At 41.2% G+C, this 23,316-nt stretch overlaps 1 protein-coding gene across 4 annotated transcripts; it reads left to right on the forward strand.

The window, feature by feature from the left end:
- Window positions 1–99: 99 nt before the first annotated feature.
- On the forward strand, window positions 100–21,334 carry ssh1b (slingshot protein phosphatase 1b). 4 transcript variants are annotated; one of them, XM_040053485.1, is made up of 15 exons: window positions 100–660; window positions 2,047–2,084; window positions 6,690–6,790; window positions 8,867–8,931; window positions 9,763–9,884; window positions 9,966–10,034; window positions 10,383–10,448; window positions 11,584–11,778; window positions 12,080–12,173; window positions 12,688–12,816; window positions 12,960–13,006; window positions 15,545–15,691; window positions 15,801–16,001; window positions 16,149–16,791; window positions 16,952–21,334. In XM_040053485.1, the coding sequence occupies exons 1-15, from the start codon at window positions 580–582 to the stop codon at window positions 17,531–17,533; spliced, it is 2,580 nt and encodes an 859-aa protein (XP_039909419.1). In that variant the 5' UTR covers window positions 100–579; the 3' UTR covers window positions 17,534–21,334. The 4 variants fall into 4 exon arrangements, with proteins under 4 accessions (XP_039909419.1, XP_039909422.1, XP_039909420.1 ...); XM_040053488.1 differs by lacking the exon at window positions 100–660 and adding an exon at window positions 1,049–1,508; XM_040053486.1 differs by lacking the exons at window positions 100–660; window positions 2,047–2,084 and adding an exon at window positions 2,164–4,320.
- The last annotated feature ends 1,982 nt before the right edge of the window (window positions 21,335–23,316 follow it).

Below are 23,316 nucleotides of genomic sequence, written 5' to 3' on the forward strand. Positions count from 1 at the left end.
AATATTATATAATAAATATAAAATTAATCGTTTTTTGTTGTCTTAAAAACGTCTTCTCACAAACGCTATGTTTCATAACGTGAGCACATTTTTATAATTATCATTAAATATCGTGAATATTTGTTTTTGGGAGTTCCTAGTCTGGCCTGTCACCTTGACAACATTGGCCCAATGACAGCGCACACGCGAACTAGGCCAGCCAATCACAGGCATCCGGCAAAGCTGCATGTCATTTCTGCCCCGCTTGCAACCTGCGCTGTGTTTTTGTTTGTCTGTCTGCACACCAGCGAAGAAATCACAGAGTCTGCTGCTGCTGGCGCGGAACGAAAACCCAGGAACTCTCTCTTCTCTCACTTTCCGCCCATGAGGACTCCGGTAACCGCAGAGGACGCACGGAGCAGGACCGAAAGGGAGCACGGCCGGGGCAGTGGAGTCAGGTGCTGCTGCTGCTGGATGAGAGTCTGACTAGGCATTTTCTCCCCGGTGACAGCGACAATCTCAGCGGCGCATCTTCCCGGATAGGCGCTCCTCCTCCCCTCCCCTCCCTTCCCTTCTCTCCTCTCCTGCAGCTCACTGACCATGGCTCTGGTGACACTGCAGCGCTCTCCCACCCCCAGTGCAGCATCGTCGGCTAGCACGACCAACAGCAGTGCGGGGGAGGTGAGTGGAAATGCCGGGGGGCTGGGTCTTTGTGTGTGTGAGGGGGAAAACGCCAAGAATGCGCCCACGGGAGTGTGTAAAACATAGGTTGGGTGGGTTTGCGTTTGATATCCTGCAGGAAAGGGTTAACCTGGTTTCCGTCATAGTGCCTGTGTCCAAATGTGTGCGCTTGTGTGCTGCAAACTTGATATATTGTTACAACAGGGAGTTGTTTGTGGCTACTGTGGCAGGGGATTTGTAAACAAAAATCCTGCAGAGGGGGAGGGGACGGAGGGGGGAACGGAGGGGGGCTGTCGGATTTAGCTGTCAAGACACAAAGTGCTCGTTTTGCTGCTGCACAAACATTCGCAGGTCTCGGTGTTGCCGAGGTTTTTATTTGCGAGTAGTGCGGTCACCAATTTGGGAAGGAGGTCCTTAAATGTGGGGAGAGCGAGCCAAGTGTTTTTGCGAACTTCTAGAAATTTCAGAATAGCTCAGATCCATAACTGCACCGTGAAAATGCGCTTGGCCCTCACCGAGACGTCAAATCCCGCGCAGCACCACGCAGACAAACCGATCAGCTCCGTGCTCCTTGTTTCCAAGTTACATAGCAGGAAGAAGGGTTGTTGGTTCTAGTCGGGTTGCGTGGAGAAGTGATGCTGACTTAGTGGAGTTGGAGGCATTAAACCTCCACCTGTGAAAGCAGGGCGTCGGTTAGAGATGGAGCACTGTTGGACGTTTTTATCCACGTGAAATCCTAACATCTGTGCTCGTGCGCCACTTTCTGGGTTTTTAGGAAAGTGGATTATGCGCTCAGAAGTAGGCTGAGGCACAAAAATAAGCAGTGACAAGCCTTGCTTTGAAGCTAGGTGGGTGCTTCATCTCGCCATCACTATTCTGCTAGAGTCAGCCGGCAGGAAGGAGGTGTGTGTGTGTGTGTGTGTGTGAGAATTCGTTTTTCGTTTTTTATTCCTGAAATTTGAAGGTGTCCTAAGGATTGAGTTGTCAGCTCTTTGCAACTTCGTAGCAGATTAGTTCACCAGGCTGCAGAGAGATGGCCAGCAGGTGGCGCAGGCATTCTTTCGTCCACCTCTGCATGGACCTTGAGACGTCAACTTATTTAAGAGCAACTGCAGCCAAAAATTCAGAAATTTCGAACAAAAAATGTAAAATCCTCTCAGTTGTAGTTGTGATATGTTTAGCAGGATACTCAAGCGTGTGGTTCATGTGTGTTTGGTGCCTGCATTTCTATTAATGCAAAGCACTCTTAACTTTATCCTTGTTATGAAATAGTTCTGTTCCTTTCCCACTGTTCCACTGTTCATGATCATCACAGTTTTTTTTTTTTTTTTTAGTATAAATATATTGTATGCTGTTTCAGATTCGCTCTTTGTGCTTGTCTTTCAGGATTTCGGAAGCGATGATGAGAGGAAAAATAATCAGAGGTAAGACACTTTTTTTAGGTTTTTTAACATATTTGAAGCTCTCTAGAGACGGCATTTATAGCCGAATACAAAAGTATTGCGTTTCTTATAGTGGTCTTGTTTTTCTTGTTTTCTGAACAACAATGCATATCATACTGTTGTTATAATGAGATCTGAAATTGTAATATAGCACATAATTTTCTTTGTTTTTGGACCAATTTAAGGAGAATCGGGCTAAGGATAGTTCACTTCAGATGCATTTGCACTACTTGAAATAGAGTACATACAAGGCAGCAAACCTGACACTGACTTAACAGCTGTAATGATGGAAGTCAGCATCTCAGCTTTGTCCCAGGAAGCTGACAGGATAAAGAGTGGCTAACGTTCAGCTTCATTATGTACTTACATTCGTACATTCACCTCCACTGCCTGAAACAAGCTGCTCTAGCACCTCTCCCTTTAAGGTCACCTTGTCCTTAAGCCAGCTTTTTTCCTATTGGCTCCCTCTCACAAACAGAAGGTATGAAGTGGGTGGATAGGGTTTCTGTGTACAAGCCAGGCTATTTGTCTGATATGGCCATATAAGGAAGTCCTGTTTGACATCATAAAGAGCCAGGAGTGTTTACTTGCATATACGCTGACCTTTGGTGACATTTAGCATGAGCAGCCTCCACCATGGCGATTATATTACAGTAAAAGATGTAAGGAGAAGCATTATACATGCACTTTAGTCAAATGTGAAATACTTTGTATGCCTGTTTTGAAAAATATTTTAGAGATCAAAATTGGACTGCACAGAAACACAGGAAGTAAACAGGTCCGATTGGAATTTGGGTATGTTTAGTGTATCTTTAGTTTTTTTGTAATAGGTGCCTGCTGAATTTGACTATTTCTGCCAAATGCTTCTGTGCAATAGATAAGATACTAGATGTCAGGAAGGGTTTGTCGGTATGGATAGTAAACTTAAAAAAAATGTATACTTTCAAAAAAGAGAGTTAAAAAGGAAGGTTTTAAATGATGAATGATAATTATTGTATTTAATAGTATTTTCAACAGGCCTGCAGTGGGAATATCTGCAGTAAGCGCAATGCAAAAGAGTTCCTGAAGATGAATTAATAAAAAGAGGGAGGAAAGAATTCCCACATGCCATGCATACTCAGCGTGTGACTTATGACCTTACTGAATCATTTGTTAACAAGCTGAAAATCCTTTTTCCTACATATTTCAATTGTATATCACAGATTTTCCATCTATCATGGCGAACTATTTAAACACACAAAAGAATCACTGCAGCGGCAAGATGATGCAGTAATGCATGAATACATTAATGGAAAAATGAATGCATCTAATAGTTTTTTTTGTGTGTGTCTTTAATGGAAACGATTTAAATAAAAGTAAATAAACTGAACCAGGAAAATTAATGCTATTAAATTTTATACATTAATGTCTTTATTTGATTTTTTTTTTCCCTGGTGGCCTGTGAGTCATAATGAGTCACATATTTATGTTTGATTTTTGGCCCCGGTTTCTCAGAGCTGTCAAGGAGAAAAATCTGCTGGACGAACAGTTGATTTAACTTGACAAGGCTTTAAAAAATGTTTCTCGCACTCCGTTGCATAACAGAGCGCATAAACCGCTGTCCCCGCTCAGTCACGAGGCTTTTCTTTAATCAACTTGACGTCACAAAAATCATGACTTGTGTCAGCAAAGCTTTGGCACAGACTGCCTTTGTGCTCGTGTTTGTGCGTGTGGGTTTGTCAGAGTTGAAACGGTCGTATCATGCTTTGAGCTTCTCCGCGGTTCGCAGATTCATCAGCGTGTAGTCTTAATTTAGAATTCTGCATGTCAAACTTGAGACTGACGCCAAGTAACAACCCCCCACCCCCGTGCGCCCTCCCCTCCCTGGCATGAATGATGGTATTGTGGCCGGGCGTTGCATACGGAGAGCCGATTGCTGAATCACGAACTGTGAAAGAGGAGACGGGGGAGCCAAATCTGAACGGAACCCGGCGGCACAGATCCGGAGGTTTCAGGGTTTGGGATGGAAAGAAAGCTGAAAGGGGAAGAGAGGAAGGACAGGCAGGTTCAACCCAAACACGCTGTGCAGAGGTAGATGTTAATAAGAGGGAGGGGGAGTGGGGCGTTTTGACTGAGAGAAGATGCTTCTGGTCATAAAATCCTCAAATAAAGACATGCTCACCGTGCTGCCTCACTTTGTGGAGAAAGCTCCTTGGACTCGGACGGAGATCTGCCGCATGTAAGTCTTCACAGCAGCACAAACAAGATCATTCTGTATACTAGATTCGTATTAGCAACAATCTGCAAACAGTGGCAGTATAGAATATGTGACCTCTTTTACTTTAAAGTCATGAAAACATTTGTAGGAGAAGCGGCTTTAAAATCTACATCTTAAGTCTTATTCTGATGGTTGAGAATTGAGTTTTTCTTCATGCTCAGTCCTTTACCCGGTCACGGTGTGAATTTGTTCAGGGATTCTGTTTTTTTAAGCTAAATCCTCCGTGACTTCGTCTCATTCGTCTTCTACATACAGTTGAAGAGGATTAATGATAGCACGTTGCAGTGGAGCTGAAACAAAAGGCCTTGTGATGGCCCCACTCAGTCATACCAGGCTTTGTGTGTTTTTGGTCAAGAGAGGAATGAGACCGTGGTCGAACAAAGCTACACACTGTTCTGTGTGAGAAAATACGCTGAAGCTCTCCTCCTGCTTAGTGCAGCCTTCATAACAAAGTCGTGACCCAGGAGTACTTCATTCAGCACAGGTGGGCCGAGCAGAGGAAGTCTGAACGTTGGAGTGCATGTAGATAGCTGAGTGTGTGTGTGTGTGTGTATGTGTGAGGTGCATAAAGGTCAACAAACCCAATCAAGTGGAGTCTGGTCACCATTACTGTTAAAACTAAGGACTGATAAATTTCCTAGATCAGGACTCTGCTGACTTTCAGTCCCAGATGAGCCATCCGTCCTGCTCAGTGATCCAAACAGGACTAAATAAGAGAAGTACCTGCTCACGCTGTGTGCTGTGTCCCGACAGGCCTTTCATACGTTACTGGTGTGTGACTTCAGCTTAAATTTGGTCAAATGTGCAACACAGTGGAGTATCTGCACTCACCTGTTTACAGGAGGTACAGCAGGTCAGTCAGGTAAAGCCAAATCATTGTTTTTTTTTTAGTAAACAGAATCACTTTGGACTTGTAATGAAATGAGGACTGTAAGGACGTCATTTTAGAGTACAGGATATTGTATAGAGCAAAAAAAGAAGTCTTTTCAGAATAATGGCTCAATAATGACTCATTGTGTGCACAGTTAGGGTTGAATTTTATGAAGGGTTTTTTTTTTTTTCAGCTTTAACAATTTTAGTTTAACAACCTTATCACCAAACTTTTACATTTATGTTTATATTTTGAAAGTACGCTGACAATTTTTGACATTGTCTTTTCTGATTTATAACTGCTATTTGTTATTCATACTAAGAAAAAGTTTAAAGTGTGTTTTCAAGCTGAACTACATCGGTTTAAATCAGCTGATTGTTTGAGGTTGTCAGTCTGTTGTTAGCAAGATTGAAACAGAGGTGGAGTTTGGCCCGGTGTAAAGGGGATTAACTTTTGGGGTTGGTGTGTTTGCTGCTGTGAATTCAGGAAATTTTGAAAGGATTCTTTTACTATTGAAGCTCGAACACCGTAGCCCATGCGATGAAGCTCCTGGCGCACCGTTTCTGTGCTGATGTTAATGCCCGAGGAGGTTTCTCTGCAGATGTTGAGTCAGCAGACTTTCATGCATCAGAACTCAGTGACCCTGCTCTTCAAGGGTTTGTGGTCTGCCACTTCATTGGCTGAGTTGCTCAACTTACAGTCAGTAGTGGATTAAAAAAAATCCACAAACTGACTTGTTGCAACAGCGGCATCGTGTTACAGTAACACGCTGGAATTCAGTGACCTCTTTAGAACAACCTTTTCTTTTACAAATGTTTGTAAAGGCAGACTGTATGGTTCGCCTGAAGATTTGTTTATATAATACATCTTCACAAATGCATATCAGAGTAAAATATGAGAAACTGTCAGATATCATTTTGCAGTTCTCCAGAAAATAACTGAGTTATCCAAATCGTGACGTCCTTCTGGATCCAGGGTGGGAATTTATGCACGCTGTGGAGGGAATTCTCTTCTTCTGCTCTTATTTTGCCGTTTGAATTCACTTTCTTCACTTCGTGATTAAATCCTTCATGATAAAATACTGGAGGAGATGCCATTTTCTTTTTCTATTTCAGTCCAAAATAATAATAATAATAATAATAATAATAAAGACTGAGAATGGAGTTAAAGTACAACAGATGTGATGTTTTTCAAGGAAGTGAGATTATTTAAACTTATTGCAGCTCAACAGATTTTCCACGAGGCAGTCCGTTCTTTGTGACTTTTAGCTTGGCATACATGAGCTGGTTAGCTGTGAGCGCTACCATGCAGCCCAACTTGCTGCCATTTGATGAAAGTTCAGTATTTCTTGTGGTTGGATTTTAGGGTATAGAATGACAAATTTGGCTGCTTATGGCCAAAGTGTAGTTGTGTCCAGGCATCAGCATCACTGAATTTCTTTTGCACATCTACTTTTCAGCCTCAGCGAGAGCTTCTTCATGGTCAAAGGAGCCGCCCTCTTCCTCCAGCAAGGTGGCAGCACGCAAGGACCAAAGACCCCGACCCACCACAAACATGCAGGTGGGAACAGAGTCACGCAAAAACACACAAAGCTTTGTGTTTTTTCTCTTTTACCTATGTTCACTGCACAAACAAGACCCCAGACAAAAGCAAATGTGTATTTGCCGAGTCTTTTCTCCGTGTTTGTGGGTTTCGTTTGTGTTTAGTCTGAAGCATCACATAATTCGGTCTGACCCGAAGAGCCCTGCAGTTCAACGCCTGGCTTACATAGACTGTTTCATACAAGAGCACTCAGAGGGCACAACTCCCCCATAAGGCCAAGCGTTATGCTAAACCTTTGATGTTTTTATGATGACGCCAGCATTGTTACTATGGAAATCTAGTGCAGTATATTAATCTTTTTGTGTCGTATAATGTTGTATGGAAAAACAACCTTATATTGTTTTAAAGAAAAAACAAAGTAAGTGCTGATGTCCCCCAATAAAAAATGAAAGTTTGATTCGATGGAAAATGAAGCTTTTTCCCAATTCGTGTGGCCCTGACCTTTGACCTATGACCTGCTGCAAGGTCAAAGGTCAGGGCCTTTGACATTTTTCTTGGTCAAAGGCCCTAAAAATGTATTATTTTTATTATCTTTGATTGGAGCAGAATAGGCTGAAACTTTTGGCCTTTATAAACTGTAAAAACTTCAGACTTTAAGCTATAATAATGCGGTTGTTGCTGAACCAGTTGCTAAACTTTATGGCGTTGTTGTAATGTTGTAGGGTGTGGTATTGAAAATATAAAAGCGGCATTGTACAGCTCTCTGCATGCTCTTTCATGAGATGTATTACTCAATACAGTTTCTTTGATAGTTTTTGGGTGGGCGCCACTTTAGCTCAGTGGGTGAGCGTGTCCACATGCCGCATGACCAGAGTGTTTTCTCCCTCTCTTTCTCCCCAGTTTTCTGTCTTCACATTGCTACACTATCTAAAAGAGGCAAAAAAATAGCCTTTAAGGATGATCAAATTTGACTGGGCACTAACAATAAGGTTGAGGGGAAATGCTTAGCCAGCCTAGGTACTCGTGTCCCCCAAGCTGTAGAATATTGTTGTGAAATTTGAAGACGATCCATAAAAACAATCGTGGGTGGCATAAAGTTTTTACTGATTTTCACATTTGGGGTGACCTTTACCTGCTTTTCACCAAAGTTAAATCAGCTGTTGTTGGCATCTGCCATCACACAGAATTAGAAAATGATATCTTGAAAACTGTGGATGCTAGACTGCTAACAAACAGACCGACAGACAGACAAGCAAACAGTCGATTACAAACTCCGTCCCTTTGGGGGAAGAACGATCAAGTCTCAAACTGTGTGCTTGTGCTCATTTCCAGCTTCAACATTTAATTATTAGACTCACCTATAGCAGGTCTGCATGCTCCATAGTTCAAAACAATCCTTTATGTAATTTATGTTTAAAATCTTTGGAAATGTGTTTAAAAACTGTTGAAATATGAACCTAACAGACTGAAACTGTGAGGTTGCCATTCAGCTCTATCAGTGACTGCCATTCGTGCTTGTCTCTCTGCCAGTCTCTTTCACTAACACTCTTTGTATTTTTTGTGTGTGTCTATAAAATTGTGGGCAAGGGCAGGAAAGGTCAAGTCAGTTTGTAAAAACCTCCGCTAAATATTTACTTCAGCACAGCTGGGAGGTTAAACGATTTGGATTTATCTTCATTGTGAGAAATGTGCAAAACTTTCCTCCCACTGAAGAAAACAATAGAAAAAGCTGAATGGTCAGTTTGTAGTTGACCTTCGGAAAGTCCAGAAATCACGTCTCTAAAGCTCATGTCTGATTAAAGTGTGTATTATCTATATTGTTAGTGCGATCTTCAGTATGTCTGTCAGCTGATTATTGTTAGTTTCAGTTGTTATATTTTATGCAAATAAACATACAGAAGCATGAAATCCACTTCTTTGCCATGGTAACCAAGCAAAATCCTGTCCATATCAGACGACAACACTGTGATGCTGACCTTCAGCCAGTCTGGCATGCAAAACGCAGTTTAATCAGTTCCCACGTGAGGAAAAATGTGAATTATGTTAAAGGCATTGTTGTTGAATCATTTCACAGTCTCAGTGTTTCACTTTCAGGTGATTTGCCTCAACATCTGCAGGTCATGTTTAAGATTCTCCGGTCTGAAGATCGCATTAAGCTGGTCAGTACAAACATGTTGCCATGTGTTGCTTTGTTTTTGTTGCTGGAAGCGTTCATTTCATTTATTTGATTCAGCAAAGATGAAATCAGAGACTTAAAAGTAAAGACCTGCTCCACTAGTTAACTGAGTGTTTTTATAGTAATGTGCAAAAGTCTTGAGCCCAATAACCTGTCTTTATATTTAGCTTCAAAAGTTCTCCAGGCTTTCTGAAGGTCTTTCAAGGGTTATGTTTGGACACTGGCTGCTTTTCCATTCACTTTTAGTCCAGTCATTACACCTGATCATTTTCAGAGAAATCTTTTATAGAAAGTACATAATATGTTCCAATTTGTTTAGAATCTATGCATCTATGAAAAATGTCATGGATAACACAGTTTGACAGGCTTAAATTTGTATCTTTGTGTTAACAAGGTGATTCTCACAGAGCTATTAGCCAAAAACTTGTAGTGTCATGTACTGTTCACTACTGCCTCATGAGAAATGGTCTCAGTGGTGGCTGTCAAGAAGCTATTCTTAAGGAAGAGAAACGGTAAAGAACTGGCGTGTAGATCATTGTTGTGATGGCAGATCCATCCATCCATCCATCCATGAAACAAAAAATAATAGAAGAGTAGGAATAGGCCAAACACCTGGGATTGCAAACATATGTAAAAACACAGATGTTGTTCCTGAGCTTGCAAAAAAGTTTTGTTTTTGAAAAAAGAGCTGGGGGTTTTTACCCAATCAAATCTGCAGAATAAATCCAGAATGTGGCCACATTTTATTGTTATCCAGCAGTACTGCTTTAGAGTCCAGACGCAGTGTTTTGCAGTCTCTCCTTTTGTCGTGCAGGCTGTGCGGTTAGAAAGCAGCTGGACAGATCGAGTGCGCTATATGGTGGTTATCTACACCACTGGCCACCAAGATACAGAGGAAAATGTCGTTCTGGGAATGGACTTTACAGATAAGGACAGGTAATTAATTAGTCTCTCTGCACATGCACATTTTACCTGTTTTAATGAGATTTGTTAAGCTCACGTTGTTGTGATCTACAGTAAGAATTGCTCTATTGGGATGGTGCTGCCGCTGTGGAGCGATACCAACATACATTTAGATGGAGATGGGTAAGTTTCACTTTGCCACATGCAGAGAACAAAAACACTAATGGATGTTTTCATTCTGATCACTTCAAAATGTGAGACAAGGGTTCGAGCCTATTCTTTAGGCTTTAGCGCCCACCAGTGGCAGTGGAGGGAGTTACACAGATATTTTTTTTCCTCTGTGTGATAACAGTTCTTGCTGACCTGTTAACATTGTCCCTGCCTCTGTAAGCTGGAGGAATGTTCCACTGTTTGGTGTCCTGAATAGACCCCATGGATGAGCCCTGTCCAGTCTGTGTTTACATCCCCCTCATTACTCTTCACCTCAGTCCAAACTAATCTCCTTCTCCGCCTTTTCTTCTTCTTCACTAGAGGCTTCAGTGTGAGCACAGCAGGGCGGTCACATGTCTTCAAGCCTGTGTCTGTGCAGGCCATGTGGTAAGTTCTTCATGTCTGTCTAGAAGTGGGGTTGTGTTAATACGCCGATACCCAACATTTTTGCCAAAGTGATTGGGAATTGAATTTAAAATCAGTTAAAAATGTGTACATTTGTTTGTGTTAAGTTGGAGGATACGGTTCGTGTCTTTGTGCAAGTTATGAAGGTCTGTTACAGTTGTGCTCAGACATTTACATACACTCATCACAGGCATGGATGTCATGGGAATTTTGGGACTTTTAAGGATTTCTTGGAAATTGGGTGCACACATATCAACAAATATCAAATATAAGCAATGAAGAACTTCAAAGAACTCTGTGAAGATCTAAGAAGGAAAATTGTGAATTTACACAAGTCTGTTGAAGCCACTGTTAAACATCTGCAGATTTTCGGATCATTAGTTCAAACAACTGTACATAAGTACAAGTTATTCAGATGTGGCATTGCTTTGCCGCAGTGTAGAAGAAGACCCAAACTGTCACCCTCAGATGAGAGGAAATTGATTAGGATGTTCAGGAACAACCCAGGAACCATCAAACCTCAATCTTGCCATGAACACTGCAGCAGCTGTCAACCATGGTGGTGGCAGCATCGTGTTCTGGGCCTTTTTTGCTGCCAGTGCTACTGTTATGTTGCACAGTGTGGATGAAATAATGAAGGAGGAGGACTACCTCCCAATTCCTCAACTTCATTCAAGGTTTAATCAACTTCAATCTTGAATCAGCAGCTAGACATTTGAAACTTAGACACAGTTAGTTAGGTGTTATAACAGGATAATGATTCAAAACACAGCTCAAAACTGGTTTTGGAATGAAGAAAGCAGCGGATTACGCTTAAAACCGACCAATTTAAATGAACCAATTCTTGTACGTCTTGATGGTCAAACATTCACTCAGAATTATGTCAGAAGCTTTTTGATGGCTACCAGAATCTTCTGGATACATCTTGTTTAGATACTTCACCTTTTATATATTTGAGTCTGTTTTCCACTGATGACACTCCTACCACACTCTGTGTGTATGTGAGCGTTCACATGCCACCTTCTGGTCAGCTGACAGAATTACCATTAATGTGCAGGTTTCCCTTCTGTTCAATGGGGATCTTTAGCAGTTAAAAGTTTGCGTCATGTTCCTGCAGGTCCGCCCTGCAGGTCCTCCATAAGGCATGCGAGGTGTCCCGCCGGTTCAACTACTTCCCAGGGGGCATTGCTCTCACATGGATGGCCTTCTACGAGAGCTGCATCACCTCCGAGCAAAGCTGCATCAATGAGTGGAATGCTATGACCGACCTGGAGAGCACCCGGTCTGATTCTCCCACCATGTTCGTCGACCAGTGAGTACCCAGCATAGCAACTCACCTCATGTAATGAAGGAAAAATGGGCACATCTTTTAAGTCATGCAGTACTAATTAATTATCCTGTATTTTCCAAAGAAGATTTAAACAGATCTCATGCAGCCAAACAGATCATAGATCAAACGTGCCTGCGCCGTGTGTCTTTAGTCGTAAATTTATATGCTTTGGACACGAGCTGCTGTTCTTCTGTTTCTGGCCTTTGTCTTCATCAGTGGGAAACACTGTTATGCAAATTTTCATTCAGACCACAGCACTGATGCATTGACTCATTATGTGCAGGCCAACTGAGCGAGAGAGAACTGAATGTGCCATTAAAGCCAAACTACGCAACATCATGATGTTTCAAGACTTGGAAAACATCACCTCAAAGGAGGTACGTGCCAAATCAGTATTTGTCATTCAACGGGCAAGGAATGGTCTAAATTTTATTTTATTTTCACGTTTTAGGAAAGAATACACTAATTAAAGATTCAAATTAGCCGTCTATAAAAGTTTAAGTGTGTGTTCCTCAATAACTAGTCACTGCAGATCTTTGTTTTTATGCATTCAGGCAAAGGGCCTTATTTTAATCTCTTCAGCACAAAACAAGTTTTTTGTTTGTTTTTTTGCATTTTTGCTAAATAAAAATTAAAAAACTATTTTTGGCTGCTCATTTATTTATAAGGAGTCCCAGAGCAGGCAGCACCACATGTTTTATTTGTCAGATTTTTACACTTTTACACTTTTTACACTAAGGGATTTGCCTCCTGGGATGAACCAGGGACCTTTTGTTTGTAGAACCTTTACAGTATTAAATAAAGGTACCAATGCTTAACCTGTGGTTGGTAATGCATTTGGAAACCATGTTTTTAAGAAAGTGGGGGTTCATGTTAATTCCTCATCCTCAGATCCGTAACGAGCTGGAGCAGCATATGAACTGTAACCTCAAAGAATACAAGGAGTTTATAGACAATGAGATGCTTTTGATCCTGGGTCAGATGGACAAGGCTACACTTATCTTTGACCATGTTTATTTGGTGAGTTGTTTGCATCTTGTAGTATAATTTAGAATTCTGTATACCTGTCCTCCACACTGATAGCCAAATACTCTTTCACTGTGGTATATAGTTGGTTTAAATACAGTTATTCTGTGTAAGTTTCGGCCTTTCTTCCTCTCTAGGGCTCTGAGTGGAACGCTTCCAACCTGGAAGAGCTACGTGAGTGTGGGTGAGCTGAGAGCTTAACACTAACCAAAGAATCTAACCTATTTTTCTTGGTTTAATCCCACTTGTCTAATTCTCATTTATGTGTCTCTTGTTATTCCTATAGACATATAATTGAAAAGTCTGTTAAAATCAGACCAAATTTAAGTGCTTGACTTAACTTTGTGCTTGAAGTTAAGTATGAAAATATGCAGAGCTTTAGTAATAACCATAGATTGCATATAAATTATGAATATTGGCGTCATGCATTACTTAATGTAGTTTGGATTTGAGCTTTGTGGCCGTGGCTGTCTTGGTGTTTAAAGACCAAACATCACAAGTGAGGCCAGGATCTGGCTGAGAAACTGAAGGAGAGTTCTCTTGTGGTAGAGATCTGTCAGTCACAAGGGTGCTATACCCTACAGGGAGTGCAGAATTATTAGGCAAGTTGTATTTTTGAGGAATAATTTTATTATTGAACAACAACCATGTTCTCAATGAACCCAAAAAACTCATTAATATCAAAGCTGAATGTTTTTGGAAGTAGTTTTTAGTTTGTTTTTAGTTTTAGCTATTTTAGGGGGATATCTGTGTGTGCAGGTGACTATTACTGTGCATAATTATTAGGCAACTTAACAAAAAACAAATATATACCCATTTCAATTATTTATTTTTACCAGTGAAACCAATATAACATCTCCACATTCACAAATATACATTTCTGACATTCAAAAACAAAACAAAAACAAATCAGCGACCAATATAGCCACCTTTCTTTGCAAGGACACTCAAAAGCCTGCCATCCATGGATTCTGTCAGTGTTTTGATCTGTTCACCATCAACATTGCGTGCAGCAGCAACCACAGCCTCCCAGACACTGTTCAGAGAGGTGTACTGTTTTCCCTCCTTGTAAATCTCACATTTGATGATGGACCACAGGTTCTCAATGGGGTTCAGATCAGGTGAACAAGGAGGCCATGTCATTAGTTTTTCTTCTTTTATATCCTTTCTTGCCAGCCACGCTGTGGAGTACTTGGACACGTGTGATGGAGCATTGTCCTGCATGAAAATCATGTTTTTCTTGAAGGATGCAGACTTCTTCCTGTACCACTGCTTGAAGAAGGTGTCTTCCAGAAACTGGCAGTAGGACTGGGAGTTGAGCTTGACTCCATCCTCAACCCGAAAAGGCCCCACAAGCTCATCTTTGATGATACCAGCCCAAACCAGTACTCCACCTCCACCTTGCTGGCGTCTGAGTCGGACTGGAGCTCTCTGCCCTTTACCAATCCAGCCACGGGCCCATCCATCTGGCCCATCAAGACTCACTCTCATTTCATCAGTCCATAAAACCTTAGAAAAATCAGTCTTGAGATATTTCTTGGCCCAGTCTTGACGTTTCAGCTTGTGTGTCTTGTTCAGTGGTGGTCGTCGTTCAGCCTTTCTTACCTTGGCCATGTCTCTGAGTATTGCACACCTTGTGCTTTTGGGCACTCCAGTGATGGTGCAGCTCTGAAATATGGCCAAACTGGTGGCAAGTGGCATCTTGGCAGCTGCACGCTTGACTTTTCTCAGTTCATGGGCAGTTATTTTGCGCCTTGGTTTTTCCACACGCTTCTTGCGACCCTGTTGACTATTTTGAATGAAATGCTTGATTGTTCGATGATCACGCTTCAGAAGCTTCGTAATTTTGAGACTGCTGCATCCCTCTGCAAGATATCTCACTATTTTTGACTTTTCTGAGCCTGTCAAGTCCTTCTTTTGACCCATTTTGCCAAAGGAAAGGACGTTGCCTAATAATTATGTACACCTGATATAGGGTGTTGATGTCATTAGACCACACCCCTTCTCATTACAGAGATGCACATCACCTAATATGCTTAATTGGTAGTAGGCTTTCGAGCCTATACAGCTTGGAGTAAGACAACATGCATGAAGAGGATGATGTGGACAAAATACTCATTTGCCTAATAATTCTGCACTCCCTGTACACCTTACTGTTATTTCTCTACATTGCACCACAATTTACACAATTAACATGTTGTATTCAGTAATAATTTAGACCCATCAGGAAAGTGTTTACTGATATCATACATTAACAGAGTAAAAGACCTCCCTTGTAGCCCATAGAAAAAAACAACATGACTACTTTTTGCAACCAGAGGAGGCACCTCCTGCTGGCCATTAGCAAGTAATGCAGGTTTATAGCATTTGTATCTGACCTGAAGGCTACATCCAGTTTTTATATCCTGTCTATATGAACAATATGGTTCATGCTCAAACACCACATAGAAAAATAATTGCTCAAAGAAGAAAGTGCAAGAAGAAGAAAGAGAGAAGCTGCATGCCTGCATGACTTTGGACACACGAAAGACTTTTTCTAAGTAGAATGGAGCCTTTTTGTCAAATCTAATCTTTGCTATTTGTCACAGCAAATCAAGACCTGGTTGTGGGTGAGCTCTTTCAGGACTCAGGACTCACTGATCTTTTTTGTTTTGTTTTTTCCTGCTATGATAAAGGTCTGTGGGCAGAGGAGTAAATATTAACATGATGGGTTTTTTTGCAGAGTGGGTTTTATTCTGAACGTTACCAGAGAGATCGACAACTTTTTCCCAGGCTTGTTTTCTTACCACAATGTCCGAGTGTACGACGAGGACGCCACTGACCTGCTGGCCCACTGGAATGACACTTACAACTTTATCGTCAAAGCCAAGTGAGAGCAAAACAAACCAGTCATCTTGGGGGTGGGAGGGGGCGCGCTACTGTTGTCTAGATTCATAAAATGGGGTGAGAGTGATTTTTCTTTTCTCTTGATCCAATAGGAAGAATAATTCCAAGTGCCTGGTGCACTGTAAGATGGGGGTGAGCCGGTCTGCCTCTACTGTTATTGCCTATGCAATGAAGGAGTATGGCTGGTCTCTGGAGAAAGCCTACAACTTTGTCAAGCAGAAACGGAGTATAGCTCAGCCAAACGCCGGTTTCATGAGACAGCTGGCAGAGTATGAGGGAATTCTAGATGCCAGGTAAGCAGGTCTATGCTTTCACTAAGGTTTGCACTTTGCAGAGCCAACAGATGGAACCACTGTGTTTCATGAAGCTAATTAAGAGATTATAACTCTGTGTGGTTTTAGTTATTCTAGTCACATTTAAAGCCTAATTCACCTTTGCAGCAAACAGCGTCACAACAAGCTATGGAGGCCTGGAGCAGATGAGCAGGGATCGGATGATTTGCAAGCCTCGGGCCATTGTGCCGGTGGAGGGGAAACACCGGTGCTCAGAGAAGAGGAAGCCTGGGGAGGCTGCGGGGCATCTCCCTGTAGGGGTATGGGTCTGGAGATGGAACCTCTAGACTCTCTTAACTATAATTATTACTTTAGACGTTTGTCAGACTCCGCACTTGACAGTGAGCCTTCCACTCCAGTTCGGGGACCCCCTCTGCTCGGTATGGAAAGAGTTTTTATTGAGATTGAAGATGTAGAGAGAGATGCCCTGCTGGAGGACGAGGGTTTCCCCATGGCCCATTTAGCCCTGCCTGGTGAGGGCACCGCAGCCCAGACCTGTGGACGCCTTGATCCCCTCGAGGACATGAGGCTGAGGCTCGAGTTCAGTACTTTGGAAGAAGAGGATGAAGAAGAAGCTAAGAAAGAGGAAGCTGAGATGGCAGCTTTGGCTCAAACGCCTGGAAATTCAGAGGGGAAGAAAATGGGGGAGGAGGATGAGAGGAGCGAGGAAAGCCGGTTAGGGTTAGCCAACCTGAACACCAACAACAGTAACCGCCTAGCAGCCAAGCGCAGCTGTCCTGCAGCTTTTGATGTGAGTTTAAAAAAAAAAACATTTTTAGTTGAAAGATAAAGTCTTTAAGTTGCATTTTTAAACATCTATTTGTCGTAGAGGTAAATGTTGTAAAGTGAACATATTTAGTTTTCATGTGACTGACCATATGCTGCATTTTGTTCAATTTTTCTCCATTTAGGACAGTGGTAGCACAGGAAACCCTTTAAAAGTGAAGCCCTCCTATCAGTCCTGTAAGGACTGCATGCGTCTACCGCAAGGGCGGCGCTGTGACCGTCCAACAGGAGGCCGTCCCCACCGCCTTAACCCCTCCCGCCACTGCACTGTCCCTTCCATATGCATAGATCCGCCTGGAACGAATTTTGCTTCCACATCGAGTCTGCAGTCTCTTTCCAGCCCTAACTTGATCCAGCCCTCTACTCAACTTTACCGCTGTTCCACCTGTGCCCCTGACGTCACAGCTGTTCCCCTAACCAACCACCAGAAACTGGCCTCACCCATGAACTGTGAGGAGGCGCCTCCTGACCGCAGCTCAGTGGAAACGGAGGACATGGATGAACCGCAGGGCGAACAAGTGTTAAGGGAGTGTACTGACGCCATCAGTGACGCTGAAGATTTAAAATTACAACCTGGTGGAGCAGTAGAGCTCCCGCAGCTGCAAATGCCAGGACTGGGGATAGAATTTGGTCTGGAACTGATGCGACAGAGGGCAGAGCAGCTTGAGAAGCTGCCAAGCATGGCCATGGAGGCCAGCTCTCAGTAGGACACCTGCCTTAACACGGTGGCTCAAGCAAAGATGAGATGGGGGGATGAGAAGTGGCTTGCCACTGTCTCAGTCTCTTTAATGGCTTTGAGAAGTTAAAAAAACCTGCTGCTGTGGTACCAGAAACAAAGCACTGTGCTGATCTCCACTCTAATGTCTCGGCTCCATTTAAACGAGCTGCAGAAGCTCAGTGCATTGACAGAGAGCGCTCCGTCGTAGACTTCCGGCATTGAGATCCAGATGAGGCCGATTGCTTTCACTATGTGCTTAAGGCCTGGATGCTTCAGATCGAGCCAGGGTGGAAGACTTTCCCGTGTGTTTGAGGCCACCGTGGGCTATTCGAACTGCCTTTCTCACCACACGTGCAGGATCATCCCCTTTTCCCACTCCCCAGCCGAGACGAGCATTACGCCGCCATGTTGCCATCAGAAGACAAGTTTCAGTGCAGCAGTGGCAGTTCGTAACATCTAGTTGTGGTTCCTTTATGACTCCTCAGAGTGCTTTATTTAAATGTCGATGAAAAGAAAAATACAGAAGTAGCACGCTTCTGTCAGTGTACTCTGTTTCCAGTATTCATGGAGGAGCTCAATAAGTAATTATAGCTGAGCCACTGTTTCCTCATATTACTACAGATAACTGAACCATCACTGAGCTTAACTTATATTTTACCTGCTGCAGCTGCTTTTGCATCGTGAGAGAACATTTCATGTGAAAGCATACTAGTTTATATGAAAGAAAAAAAGTGGATGTGACCGTAGCCTTTTTAATGCCTCTTTGTGAAGCACCGTACCTCGGGCCAGGAGCGTCTCAGACTGTTTTTGGTCAAAGACCGTTTTGTTCTTTCTGCTCAGCGGCTACTTCACCCTGACCTCCTCCAATAAAGTTAATCTAATCACGTACTGAAAGCGCTTAGTTTAGTCCACGCATGACTTTGCAGTATTACATAACATATCTCCAACACATTTACACACAAATGTATCGAACAACAACAAACTTCTACTTGAGTTTTTTAGCATTTGATTTTCTAATAATTGGTTACATTGTAAGTAACAACAAAAAAAGGTGCATTCATTTTTCAAGTGGATGTTGAATTGATTCAGCCTAACCTGATCAATCATCTTATGCATAAGAGAACGACAGAAGATTGAAAGGCATTTAGACCCCGAGCAACAACCAGATCATTTCTGATGTAACCAAAGCTGTAACATGCACGGACACTCGGATTGCATCCACAGATATTTTTAAATTCACACAAATCACATATACAGTAGATTATGCAGTTGAGCACAACTCTAGTATCCATTCACACCATGCACAGTCATATTTCTGATCTATTTCAGTACATTAACCCTAAATAATTTGAAGCAAACTAAAACAGACCAGGAAATCAAAAATATATATTTTTTAATCTCTTGAAAGTTTAAGGGATTAGTTGCGTTTGTTCGCCGTGTCAAGTGGAGCCCATCCCTATGTAATGTATAGCTTATTTGCTCTAATGATAACATTTGATCCAAGTGTCAACTGGTTATGCTGTAAAATTTGTTCATAATATACTGTGAAATGGAAAAAAGTAACTCCAGTCACTCTTATATGAAAATCAGATGATATTTATAACTTATTGTACTGGATTTCCTTTATTTTAAATGCAGAGAAGGTAATCTATGATATCAAGATGATTGCAAAGCTTAGCACATGCAGATTTTCACACATGTGCCCCAGGCAGTTATTTCAGAGCTTTTTCTCATTTCTTATTTATACTTTCTTCTTTCTTTCTTTCTTTTTTGTTCTTTTTTTACAGTGTCGCATAGCCTAAGGCTTCTTCTGGGTTTTTTTGTTTTTTTTTAAAGCTGTTTCCTAAGTGGTGTGCCACAAATCCAAAGTTGCTGTGCCACAAGGTTTATTCTCTGTAAAATTCTCTGTTTGGTTGCTCTTGTGTCGATTCCCTTACTGGCACGCTGGGTGTGCTGCTAAAGGATGCCTGTTTGTCTGCAGAGAAAGCGCGTGCACAATGTATTACTGTGTTTAGCACTTAAGAAAAATGAAAACTGTGCAAAGAACGAATGCAAATCATTTGGTTATCTTCAACTGTGCATTTATTCTTTATTTTTGTGGAAATTTGGTTTGTTTTTAATTCGATAAGTATGAACAACAGTGCAACCTCTGTTCCTTTTTCTCCCCGGACTAACTGAATCAGAGGGAGCTGCAGGTTTGCTCCACTAATTAGATTAAAATATTTTGGTGCTCGATTTAAGCTGGTCTTTTCCTTCACATGGCCATTTGAGTGTTACGTAACACAAGATGATTGAAAGAGCTTGCAACTGAACAACTTCAAACTGAAAAGAGTTTGAATTCAGAAATCGTAACAAGTGATGAACTTGAAAAGGCTTGTGAAAGACAGATTAAGGAAATATTAGATGGAGCTAAAAAACTGGTATGCTTTAATGTAAGTATGAAGCTATAGCCATTATCCAGTTAGCTTAGGTTAGTGTGATGACTGGAAGCAGAAACTAAGTTTATGGGTCTCTGTGTAATCCACCAATTTATTTCACTACTTGACATATTATCTCACTTAAAAAAATGTGACAAATCTTCTGTTTTTTTGTTTGTTTTTGTTGTTTTTAGTTTTCATGCTACGCTAACTAGCTTCTGACTATACCAATCAAATGCCAAGGTGGTGTTGATTTTGTCGAAGTAAGCATACTTTATCAAATTTCAAACTATTTCTTTAATGTATTAAAGGTGGGATTCCACGTTAAGCCAGTTTTTAGCATTTTAAAGCTCTTGGCACATGGACCTGATTAAGGTTGACAAAATTCCTGCATCCCTGCACCACAGCACTATGTTTGGCTGGTTTTATCCCCTTTTTTTCTATTTAAGTGCCTTAACCTCAGCCTTAGCTCTAACATAAAGCATCACAGGCTTTGCAAATTTTCTGTGAGTGTGTTGATGGTCTGGCTTTTTGTACATTACTTAACCTCACTCCCAATAATAACCATTACCCTTTGCAATGTATAACTTAGCACATATTATAATGTATGCAAACACACTCGAGCTCATTTACAGCAGCATCTTCTCCCTCAACGCACTTGGTGGACTTCCATTTATTAATAGCCTCCGATAATGATGTATTTGTTTGATATTGTTGAGACTTGTGGTACATTGTATTGGTTCAATAGCTGAAGAACCTTATTTGCTGGAATGAGAACTATCATTTACATTAAACTGTTAGATAGGATGAATTTATCTTTGAAATTTACCAGTCTGTACATATTTTTCTCTACAATTTGCTATTTGAGTATATTAGCTTGCAGACATGGTCAATATTTAAGAAGAAAGTATTTAAAATGCTACTGTGTATTGATAAGTACTCATAATTAAGTTCTCGTGTTTGTACCACGCAAAATATTTTATATAATCTCTAATTTAGGCAGTTTTCAGGCTCTATGGAAAATGGCTGTGTTTGTTTTATTGCATTAGTCCCAGGCATCAGGCCTCAAAATGACAATCCCACTGAAGAGCCAAGCACTGAGGACGTTAAAAACACGTAATGTGGGGGGGGGGTATTTGAGGTATTTCAGTGTATTTATAGAGCACAAGTCAGCCCCAAAGCACGTGAGCTTGAGTGGAAGATGTAAATAAGTAAAAACCTCCCTGAGAGTAAGATTTTGTTACGTTTGATGCTTTTTGTTAACTTTTGTGTACTGTACATTGCCAATGTTCATGTGTATGCACTTTTTTTACATTTTGTTAATATGTTGTCCAGTCTAATGTTTATCATGGAAATAAACTATTTCCTCTGCATTATCTGTGTAATCAGTTGGATTTTGCATGCATCCAGTGTAGACAACACACACTAGACTAAAGAACAACTCAATTTAAAATTTTAGCAAAGCTTGTCATCATTTGTGTAAACATATGGACTCAACAGCCACTTTGTTAGTTACATTCTTTCAGCTGCTTGTTAACACAAATATAATCAGCCAGTCACATGGCAGCAACTCTGCGTATTTAGGTGTGAAGACATGCTTACGATTACCTGTTGCAGTTCAAACCAAGCATGAGAATAGTGGAAAAAGGGTGATTTAAGTGACTTTGGATGTGGCATGCTAGTTAGTGCCAGACAGGCTCGTCTGAATGTTTCAGAAACTGCTGATCTACTGGGATTTTCCCACATAATCATCTCCAGGGCTTACAGAGAATGGTCTAGGAAAAAAAGAAAATATTCAGTGAGCAGCAGTTCTCTGGGAGAATGGAGTCTTGATTTCTGCTGTAACATTTGAGTGATAGGGTCAGAATTAGGTGTAAACAAGATGAAAGCATGGATCCATCCTGCCTTGTATTAATGATTCAGGTGGCTGTTGGTGGTGTAATGGGGTAGGGGATCATTTCTTGGCACTATTTGTACTCCTTACTATCAATTGAGTATCATTTAAGCACCATAGACTACCTGAGTATTGTTCCTGACCATTTCCATCCTTTTATGACATCTTCTGATGGCTGCTTCCAACAGGATAGCACACCCTGTCGCGGAGCTTAAATCATCTCATACTGGTTTCTTGTACAAATGGCTTCCACACCTTTGGGTGTGGTGGAACAGGAGGTCTCATCTATGATCTGCAGCATCTGTGCTATCATGTCAACATGGAGCAAAATCTCTGAGGAATGTTTCCAACATCTTGTTGATTCTTTGCGATGAAAAAATAAGTCTGTTTTGATGGGAATTCAACCTGCTACTAGTAAGGTGTACCTACAGTTTAAAAAAAAAAAAAAATAAAATAAAATTTAAAAAAAGCATCCAGTGAATATATATCATATTTCTTTAGATGCAGTCTAGTTATGTTGGTACGTTACTACTAAAGAGAATGTAAGGGAAATGAAGCAAATCTGACCAGCAAATCTTCTGGTCTTGTCTTTCTCTTTTAGTCAAATGGACAGAGCAGAAAGCACCCTTATTGAATTAGTCAAATGAAGACGGTGTGACATCACAGGGCAGGTGACTGCTGGAGGAGCAAAAAGCCCAAAGTCCTACGGGCATGCGAAGCATCTGTTTGAAACATCACCCTCAGTAAGTAGCTTCCTCTTTCCATCTGCTTTCTGTAAACATTTTTAGTGTTTTCATGTCAGTGGTGCTTAGATAACATTCAAAACTATGGACAGTTAATTGCTCGAGGGGAATTCAGAATAGTTTCAGAAAGTATTCATTAACAGTAAAGACTACAATAGAAAGCTAGTAGAAAAATGTGTGTAACTGCCTCATGACATTTAACAACATAAGAATTTTCATTCAAGCTTTGAAAAGCTCCATTGCTGTATCACCATCTACTATCATTAGATGTTTAATATGGATATGTAATTATATAATTACATATGTATGGTAGATGTTTAATGAAAATGTTTTTCAAGTTTAAGAAACACCTTATTGGAGCGTTTAGTTTACTTAAATCCATCATGCCACCTTTAAAATTGAAGGCCATTTACCTTTTTATGACCAGCCGTACAGAAAGCTATGGAAATTTTACTGTCAGACTAGATAATGCATCTGAATATCATCCCGTTGTACTGACAGTCTGAATTTGAATTTGAGCTTGTTACTTTGTGAGTTAACACTCTAAAGGAACAGTAATGTAGTTTTAACTGGGAAAAACAAAGCCTATCCAGAGACCAGGCTAATAGTTTGGGTACTCCAAGTCACAAGTCTCTTATAAACCGTGCGCCTACTATTGAAAGCATGACAGACACATGAATGGGAAATGAAGAGGGGGTGGGGGTTTAAAAGTCAGTGT

Source organism: Simochromis diagramma, unplaced genomic scaffold (assembly GCF_900408965.1).
Source record: "Simochromis diagramma unplaced genomic scaffold, fSimDia1.1 OVJJ01000596.1, whole genome shotgun sequence".
In the NCBI taxonomy this organism is placed as follows: Eukaryota; Metazoa; Chordata; class Actinopteri; order Cichliformes; family Cichlidae; genus Simochromis; species Simochromis diagramma.

Coding starts and splice junctions, on each gene's coding strand:
- ssh1b (XM_040053485.1), top strand. CDS start 580: ATGGCTCTGGTGACACTGCAGCGCTCTCCCACCCCCAGTGCAGCATCG. Junction 15,692..15,800: donor AACTTTATCGTCAAAGCCAA/GTGAGAGCAAAA, acceptor TTGATCCAATAG/GAAGAATAATTCCAAGTGCC. Junction 16,792..16,951: donor GCTGTCCTGCAGCTTTTGAT/GTGAGTTTAAAA, acceptor TTCTCCATTTAG/GACAGTGGTAGCACAGGAAA.